General features: G+C 41.9%; 1 protein-coding gene across 3 annotated transcripts in view; it reads right to left on the reverse strand.

The window, feature by feature from the left end:
• Window positions 1-10,042, reverse strand: part of LOC127643313 (excitatory amino acid transporter 1-like) — a 131,996-nt gene that overhangs the window by 19,089 nt on the left and 102,865 nt on the right. The window contains exons 1-3 of one of the 3 annotated variants that reach the window (XM_052126002.1): window positions 7,733-8,784; window positions 6,689-6,871; window positions 5,407-5,544 (exon numbers count right to left, since the gene is read on the reverse strand). In XM_052126002.1, coding sequence (XP_051981962.1) covers window positions 5,407-5,544; window positions 6,689-6,869 — 319 coding nt within the window. In that variant the 5' untranslated portion in view covers window positions 6,870-6,871; window positions 7,733-8,784. Of the gene's footprint in view, window positions 1-5,406; window positions 5,545-6,688; window positions 6,955-7,732; window positions 8,785-10,042 lie in introns of those variants that run through there. The other 2 variants (XM_052126000.1, XM_052126001.1) reach the window with 2 other exon arrangements.

Here is a 10,042-nt window from a genome sequence, read left to right on the forward strand (position 1 = left end):
ATCCAGGGCGTGCTGAGTGATTCCAGTCAGGCTTCCTAAGCAAACAGTTTGGCCGGTTGCTAGAGTAGGTAGAGTCACATTGGGTTAACCTCCTTGTGGTTGCCATAATGTGGTTCTTGCTCTCAGTGGGGCACGTGGTGAGTTGTGCGTGGATGCCGTGGAGAATAACTTAAAGCCACTACATGCGCTAGGTCTCTGCGATAATGCTCTCAACAAGCCACATGATAAAATGCGCAGATTGACGGTCTCAGACACGGAGGCTGAGATTCGTCCTTCGCCACCCGGATCGAGGCGAGTCACTATGCCACCACGAGGACTTGGAGCGTATTGGGAATTCCAAATTGGGAAGAAAAGGAGAGAAAAAAAATTATACCTCAAATTGTGTGTTTTGTTGTGGAGAGGTGTGCTAATACTTTTCTAAGCATGAGTGAATAAATCCCACTTACATTGAAGGAGGGAACCAAGCCATATCTAGACTAGAGACCAGAATATCATAGAGATTTTAAGGTGGGTCGCTTTTACTTGGGCCAGAAAGCAACCACCTAGCAACCACCCACAACACCTTAGCATCATGGTGGTGACTTTTGCATGGGCAAGCCACTCTCATTTTTTCTTGGGATAATGTAAAAATCTAGTTTAGAATTAATGCCGTTGACTAGTTGGCTGTAATTCTTTCAAATGAATTCCCTCAAGTCATAATGCATATTTTAACAGTAATAAAGATCTCTGCTTAAAAGGGATAGTTCACCCAAAAATGAAAATTATCATCATTTACTCATCCTCATGCCATCCCAGATGTGTATGACTTTCTTTCTTCTGCTGAACACAAACGAAGATTTTTAGAAGAAAGTTTCAGCTCTGTAGGTGCATACAATGCACGTCAACAGGATCCAAAACGTTGAAGCTCCAAAAAGCACACAAAGACAGCATAAACGTAATCCATCCTTCGCCAGTGGTTTAATACCTCTTCTGAAGCAATCTTATCATTTTTGGTTAAGAACAGACCAAAATATAACTCCTTTTTCACCATAAATCTTGACATCAACAGTCTCTTTGTCGATCATGATTTCAACCTCGATTATACTTCCTATAACACCAACTAACTCTCTGCATATGCGTCAGGCACTAGGAAGTTGTCGCAGGGCGGAGGGCGGGGCCGGGTCGTGATCATACACACCTGGTCCCTTATCAGGCTAATTAACCCTTGGAGAGGGATAAAGGCCGATGGCAGACTGTGGTGCGATGAGAGAGAGATAGTTTACGGACATTTCCGTCATATGTGTGTTTGTCTTTTAAGTTTATCATTAAAACTATTATTTATATTATCAAGCCGGTTCTCGCTTCCTTCTTTCCATTGATCCCTTTACACTGGTGCCGAAGCCCGGGGAGGAGGAGGGATGCCCGTCGCGGAGTCCTCGACACTGCCCTCCACCCAAGGGAGCGCCGCTGCCATCCACCGGGGGAGGGAGTAGACCGACCGCCCAGATGCAGTGAATGGCCTCCGTCCGCGAGGCGAGTGGGGACTGGACTCCCCGACCGCCTGGAGCGATGTAGCCACTGCCAGGGGCGGAGGAGAGCCCTGCCATCCCCCAGAAATGCGGAGGGGTCGATGGAAGACCGCTGTCCACGAGGGGAGGAGGGAAGTGTCTCCCCGACCGCCTGGAGTCGCCGAGAACGCGGAGGTGCGTTCTTTCCGCCGTGGGTCGTGAGTCTCACTCCGGTCTGCCCGGGAGAAGCAGCTGTCGTCCGCCTGAGAGGGTGGAGTAGTGATCGAGGACCATGCGACAGTGTATCGGAGAACCGGCGAGTGGGCTTTTTTTTTTTTTCAATCTCTCTCTCCTCTCCCTCTCACTGCTGCTGTGCTTTGGCCTTTTCCCTCTCGTTTAAATTGTACAGTGTTTTTTGGGGGGTACTACACTGTTACAGGAAGAACTCCCCCATTGTAATTATTTCTGTTTCCCTCCCCTTGCCCCCTCCCTCGTCCAGGTAGATGGGGATGACCTGCCGGCAGACCAGGCTTGAAGCACACCCGGTCCCGCCCTCCGCCCTGTGACAGAAGTGTAATCACGATCGTGCTTACAGACTGTATTGGCAAGATTGGCTCACCCTTGTTTGGGTTACTTTCCTTCTGCCTTTATGTGCTTTTTAGAGCTTCAAAGTTTTGGTCACCATTCACTTGTAAGGACCTACACAGCTGAGATATTCTTCTAAAAATATTTTTTGTTTTCAGCAGAAGAAAGTCATACACAGCTGATGGCATGAGGGTGAGTAAATCATGAGAGAATTTTCCTTTTTGGGTGAACTATCCCTTTTAATACATCAAGCTAATGCAAAGCAACAATCAGTGAATTCACTTCTGTCATATCACTGCTAAAAAGCAAATTTTTCTACTTCAGTTGTTGTGGTGTTGATTCACATTGTTTCTAGATTATTGTGCAGAGTGATCAGATGCATTTTAAATAATTTCAAAAAGCTTCATTGGCCAAAAAATAAACTTTATCACAAAAACCCAAATTTCACAGTTTTTTGGCCCTGGCACAAAATGACCAGCCAACATAATGTCACTAATCATATCAGCAGCACCTGGGAAAGTGTGAACGAGTACTAGTCAGGTGAAATCACTCGATCATTCTGATTGGATTATAAGAGCAGACTGATTGCTATATAAGGAGGGAAGAAGTGCTTCCAATCATTGTGTTCTTGTTCGCAATGGTTACCTCTAAAGAAAGACGTACAGCCATCATCGCTTTGCTTCAAAATGGCCTCACATGAAAGGAAATTGCTGCAAAGAATATTGCACCTGAAAGAACCATTTACAGGATCATCAAGAACTTCAAGGAGAGGTTCAACTGCAGTGAAGAAGACTTCAGGACATCCCAGAGTGTCCAGCAAGCACCAGGACCGTCTCCTCCTGAGGAGTCAGATACGGAATCGTGTTACCACCAGTGCAGTGCTTGCTCAATATTGGCAGCAGGTTGGTGTGAATGCATCTGCATGAACAGAGGTGAAGACGTTTGGACAATGGCCTGGTGTCAAGAAGGGCAGCAAATAAACAACTTCTCTCCAAGAAAAACATCAAGGACAGACTGAAATTCTGCAGGAAGTACAATGATTGGACAGCAGAACACTGGTGCAAAGTTATTTTCTCTGATGAAACCCCCTTCCGACACATCTGGAAAATCGATAGTCCGGAGAAGAAAAAGGTGAACACTACCATGAGTCCTGTGTCGTGCCAACAGTGAAGCATCCTGAGACCATCCATGTGTGGTGTACCTTTTCATCCAAGGGAGTGTGCTCTCTCACAATTCTGCCCAAAAACTCTGCCATGAATAAAGAATGGTATCAAAACGTCCCGCAAGAGCAACTTCTCCCAACGACCCAGGAGCAATTTGATGATGATCCGTGCATTTTCCAGCATGATGGAGCATCATGTCACAAGGCAAGAGTGATAATGAAGTGGCTCGGAGTGAAATTTTGGATCCGTGGCCAGGCAACTCTCCGGATCTTAATCCCATTGAGAACCTGTGGTCAATCCTCAAAAGGCGAGTGGACAAACAGAAGCAAATCTGTGATCAACTCAGAGCACTAATAAGGCAAGTATGGATCGCCATCAGTCAGGATTTGGCCCAGAAGCTGATATCCAGCATGCCAGAGCGAATTAGAGGTTATGAAGAACAAGGGTCAACACTGTAAATATTGACTCTTTGCATATATTGAATGTTTTTGCCAGTAAAAGCCTTTGAAACTCATGAAACGCTTATCATTGTTTTCCAGTATACCATAGAAACATGTGAAAAAATTATCTACAAATACTGAAGCAGCAAACTTTGCAAAACACCAACTTTATGTCACTGCCAATACTTTTGGCCATCTTTAAACCACAGTGTTTGCAATGCAGGACCTTTCAAGATATTTCAAGAATCAGTAATGCTCCAGTTATTAATCAGTAAATACAGAAAGAGACTGTAGTTGTCTTGGTTCCAGCAAACACTTGATGTGCTCACATTATCTCTAAAGCTCTGCATTATCAGTGAGTCATTGGTTTGTCTCTCAAGTTTGTCCCATGTTTTGGCTTTTACAGATTTGGTTGACTCGATGTCAAGCTGTGATGTCGAGCACCACATAAGTGTGTGTGTGAGTGTGTTTATGTTTGAACGGATCTCTACTGTGTCTTTGATGTCTGCCTTGTGACTGTACAAATGAAAACAAGAGATAGACAAACAGCTGAATGTCAAACAACAAGACAAAATAAGGACGTTACTTGAATTTATCCATCAGGAATTGATTGGATTGTAACCGTAGTCCAGTAACCTGGAGTGGTGGTGGCATAGTGGGCTAAAGCACTGAACTGGTAATCAGAAGGTTGCTGGTTCGATCCCCACAGCCACCACCATTGTGTCCTTGGGTAAGGCACTTAACTCCAGGTTGCTCCGGGGGGATGTCCCTGTTTTAATGGATAAAAGCGTCTGCCAAATGCATAAATGTAAATGTAGTCTCTATATGACAGGTTGAATGGATTGATTACAAAGACAAAATGTTACTTGTTAGCAATAACATGCACTGCTGAATGATTCACAATAAGATCAGGAGAAAGTATATGTATATAACGTAAACTTAATTGTTCTATCCAGTGAATTTAAGCCTAAAATAATCAGTTTGTCAGTGTTAAAGTTTAGCAATATAAATGTATTGTCTTATATTCGCTGTGTTTGTTCTATAGGAATCTACAAATCTGTCTAGGAGCCTGTCTCTGAAGGTTTGTGACTATGTAGAAGGCAGTAAATGCTATTTATGCACAGAGAACGAGTGGAGAACAGAGAGAGAGGTCACTGAAAGAGGCATTTGATAATTTCTCCGTATGGTCACTTTGACCCTCGACCTCTTGCCTGTTTGGAAAATGAACATCAAATACTGACCTCACACAAACTCTCACCTGCTCAACACATTAAAGCGATAATTCAACCAGAAATGATTTACTCACCCTCAGGCTGTTCCAAACCGGTATGACTTCCATTCTTCCGTGAGAACACAACAGGAGATGTTAGGCAGAAGGTCAGCCTCAGTCACCATTCACTTTCACTGAATGCAAAAAGATGCAATAGAAGTGAATGGTGACTGAGACAAACATCTCCTTTTGGTGTTCCACAAACGGGTTTGGAGCAACGTGAGGGTGAGTAAATGTTTTTTGTGTGAGCTGTCCCTTTAACAGCTCTGGGACAGATTGTGTTGCTTCAGCTGTGTGACATAAAAGGTGTTACACAAGGGTCTGCCACATTCAGCCAGTCCTCTTCCCTATTATCATATGTTTATCTCAGAGTGCTGTTGTTATGGGTTTATCAGGCAGAGTTGCCCGTGTCTGTATGCAATCACAGCCTGGTGGCACCCCTGCAGTGGCCCGTAGGCTACCTGTAATTAAACTGGACACCAGCAGAGGGAGTACCAACATCTGCAGCATTCTCATCAGCAGCTCTCCAGGAAAGGAGAAGTACTTCATTTCCCGATAGGACATTTTATAAGGCCGCAGTCCAAAGCCCAGAATAGTACCTGGAACAGAAACACATTCACATCTATAAATCATCTAGAAATGATTGTCCTTTTTTAATTACTTTAGCATCTTTTACACATTCACGTTTAAGTTGGAATGGTTAGGTTTTTCATATACTGAAAGAAAAAACAGAAAAAAATAATAAAAGTAACGATTGTGAAATTCTAAAATAGTCCAACTGTGCTGATGTCAGAGCACAATACTGAGGTACTGAATTATTAATGAGATTGATTTGGCTCCATAGGTACTGAGTATTGTGTTATGATATCACAATAATACTGAGAAAAATATGAGATCTCTGAAATCTGATGTCTAATATATATATTAGTGATGTGATTAGAGACCGATATATTTTTTATCGATTCTGATTTCTAGAGAGAAGGGTAGCTGATGCCTGATATAATGATGAAATATACATAATATATATAATATTTTAATGATGGCAAATGAGAATTTGCTGTACTGAAATGAACACTTATTCTACACATTATTGACTCAAACATAGGCTATTCATTTCTAAACCAAATATTTCATATCTATTGTGAGGGTGTTGATATAAGGAATTGCTGCTGCTAATAATAAGGCAAACTGGGAGGGGATGATTATCAGCAAATATAAAGTGACAGTATCTCACTATTGTATATGATATAATGTAACAAATTACATATTGGAATAACAGAGTACTGATGTAAATTATTTCTGTATAGTGTTTGTGCTTTAAAGGGATGGTTCACCCAAAAATAAAATTTCTGTTATTATTTATTTACCTTTATGTTGTTCCAATACCCTGTAACTTTCATTCTTCCATGGAACACAAAAGGAATTCTAAGGTAAAATATTAGGGACTGACAGCCTCAGTCACCATTTACTTTCATTGTATGGAAAAACTAACAAATAAATGAAAGTGAATGGTGACTTAAACTAAAATTTTCCAAACAGCTTATTTTGAGTCACACTCAAAAGAACAAGATCAAACATCATATGGGTTTGGAACAACATAAGGGTGAGAAAATAATGACACAAGAAATGCCATTTTTGGGAGAACTTTTCCTGCATTGAAAGATAAATGCATTGTGCATCTTTCCTTTGAAAGAGTAAAAAAAGCAAAAATCACTATCATCTCAAAATCATAGATTATCTCACCAATGATGACAGCAATGACTGTGAGTATGACGAAGGCGTTCCGTCTGAAAAACCCTTTGACGTCATTGCTGGTGATGTTCTGTACGGTGGTCCGTGCCCTCATCGAACGCTCTGTGATGCCGTCTCGCAGCTGCTGCACTCGCCTGCGCTGGATACGCGTCTCCCCATTACTTTGAGTCATGCCTGGAGCGGACGCCACGCCGGACACAACAGACACAGTTGGGCGAGAGTTTTAATTCAAAACACTCTGCACTGATGGGCAATAGCTGCAGAGAACAAAATACAGATTTATCGTGATATCTCCAATGCATAGTATTGCTCCTATCCATCCAGGTAATAGTATTATTGGAGATAACTGGATATTTACATTTTCTGCAGAAAATGTGAGCGGTGCTTTTTCACCGTTATGATGCTGGAGTGATGAGGGTGGTTGTTAGGTCATTGCTAGAATGCCCTGGGTTGTTACTAGGGGGCTGTAAAGTGGTTACTTACTGGCCCAAAATTTGCCCACCTCCAAGTCCCTATTCTGGTATCAAGATATGGCTTGAGTCCCTCCTTCAGTTTTAGTCATTGGGATATTTTTGCCAGTTTTATTGTGCATTAGCTAAAACTGATACATCTGATTGCTTAAAAAAGTAATGGCACACCTCTCTTGATAAACCATGCCATTTGAGGTATCATTCATGTCTGTAGCAAAAACAGAGAAGTAGTGATACATGCCTTAGCAAGCACCACTAATAATAATATTAGAGAAAACAGTTAAATAATTAGGAAATGCTACAAAACTTTTTTTATAATTAAAACATGTGACTTTGGACCTTTTTGGTTTGGTGTTCAAATGCTTCATAAGAAATGCCAAATACTGCAATTTTCCGCAGCTCCACGTGTGCTAGGAATACAACCCAAACACTACTGCTTTCTCAATTTTTTCACTCATACACACACACACACACACACACACACACACACACACACACACACACACACACATGTTCTCAGAGAATTCACCCCCACATTTAGAACAGTAACAAACAGCGTACTTACACCACAAAAAAGGATTAGAAGCAGCTAGAGCCCTGTGTTACTGTGACAGAGGTCCTCTATGTTTAGGGTCTGGAGAGCCGTGTATACTTTATAGAGAAGGCACAAGAGTTTGGAAAGAAAAGACAGCAAGCATGGAGGGAGTGAGGGTAAAGGACGGAGAAGAGCCAATAACAAAGCTCTTTCAGACACTGGGGAGGAGGAACTGCCAACTCAACTATGGGAGGGTCTTTTAGATCTCCTCCCCCTCCAGATGAAGATATAAAGAGCAAAGCATGTGTTTGTGTGTGTTCATCTAAAGGACTACATTCAATAGCTGGGATTTTTAGGCATAAGTCACTTAAAAATGGAAATTCTGTCATCATTTACCCCCTGATGTTGTTCCAAATCCAAATGACTTTCCTTCTTTTTTGTGTGTGGAACTCAAAAGGTGTTATCTAGCATTTCGGTTTCATGAGGGCGAATCACCCCTTAAAATATAAAGTATTTTTGCCTGGATTATAGTACGTATCGCCACCATTTCCTGGTGAATTCAACACTAGAGGCGCTACAACAATAATTACTTTTATTCACTTTCAACCATCTTGAGTAAAACGGCAGATTATCAGTTTATAAACATGTAATTTTCGCCTTTTCTATCACACAATGCTATCTTATGACATCATAACACTTTTACTATAGCGCATGACTTGCATGCATTTTAATGTTTGCCTCTCTTATGTCAAAAGCAGGGTAAAATACATTAATTGAAAGCCCAATGTCCAAGAGGTAAGCAGATGCAGATCCAATGCAAATGGCACTCATGAGGCTCCTGTTGACTCCCAAAGAAGCACAGTGTGACGAGGAAAGGGGTGGGGCCGGGCCGTGACTATGCACGCCTATGGGGTGTGTGTTGAATGATTTCCACCTGTGTTGTGTTTCAGTGAGGAGTGATGGGGACATTTAAGGAGGGGAGACGAGAGAGAGAGAGCCCAGCTGACAAGATGTCCGTGTGTGGGCCGTTTGCCATGCTACTGAAAGCTGCACTGATTTGTTGCCACTTTTGATTTATTTGCATGTGAAACAGTATAGCATGAGTAACTTAAGGGAATAGTTCACCCAAAAGTAAAAGTCCTGTCATTAATTACTCTCCCTTTTCTCATTCCAAACCCTTATTGGAAATTAGACCTCTGCCATGAAACACAAAAGGATACATTTTGAAGAACTGTACTGGAGTTGTTTTTTTTTTTATCCAATTACTAAAATGGGGACTGAGGCTCTCAAGCTTCAAAAAGGACGCAAAAGAGCCATAAAAGTATCTTTAAAGTGGTCCATATGACTTCAGTTTTCTGAAGCCACACAACAGCTGTGTGTGAGCAACAAAATTGAAATAATCAGAAATAAAAAAAAATTAAAATGATCTTTTTATGTTCCACATAAGAAAGAAATGCCATGAACATGATTTAACATTTACATTTATGCATTTGGCAGACGCTTTTGTCCAGAGAGACTTACAGTGCACTTATTACAGGGACAATCCCCGGAGCAACCTGGATTAAGTGTCTTGCTCAAGGACACAATGGTGGTGGCTGTGTGTGCATTATAACCATCTATCTCAGACCAGTGAGACAGGGTGGGTGTATCCCAGGGGAGAGGGCTGTATTTGGGGCAGGTGATGCGATCCGTTCTCTCCTCTACCCTCCAGAGAACATAGACAGTGGGAATTGCGGGAGTTCTGGGCCGGCTTTGTGTGGCTATTGCATTGTGCAGTGGAGTTCCCAGGCTCAAACTTCAAACATAACCTCCCCATGCTGCTGTTCTGTTGTTACGCTGCACTCGCAGGACAAGGAGGGCTAAGTAAATTTACTCTGAATGGAAATGGGGAGATCAAGGGGAGTACTCACTGAAATGCTGTTTCTGGACCGGTTGTCACGCTAAAATGCAACATGATTATTTAAGCACTGCTGACCTCAGATCAGAAGATTCTGGAGATTAGGAAATGGTGTCGATATGATCTCTCTACAATGCTGTCCTTATAAGTCAGTGAAAGCTCAATGTAATTTGTTTGCTCAGTTTAGTGCGTGATATCTGTAACCACTTTAGACTTTGAAATGGACACGTCCCCCCAATATTCTGATTAGTGGTTGACTGCTACGGGTTTTTCAATGGCCGATTTTTTAATTATTATATTCGGTCACCCCAATCTGGAATATGTGCTTATATCCTTGCTTACACAGTATGTCTGCATGTGTTGGTGTTTCAACAAGTACAATTAGAGAGAGTTAATCTATCAGTCAAAATACAAACTTTATTCTTACTATTATATTACTACAC

Source organism: Xyrauchen texanus, chromosome 4, assembly GCF_025860055.1.
Source record: "Xyrauchen texanus isolate HMW12.3.18 chromosome 4, RBS_HiC_50CHRs, whole genome shotgun sequence".
NCBI classification, from domain to species: Eukaryota; Metazoa; Chordata; class Actinopteri; order Cypriniformes; family Catostomidae; genus Xyrauchen; species Xyrauchen texanus.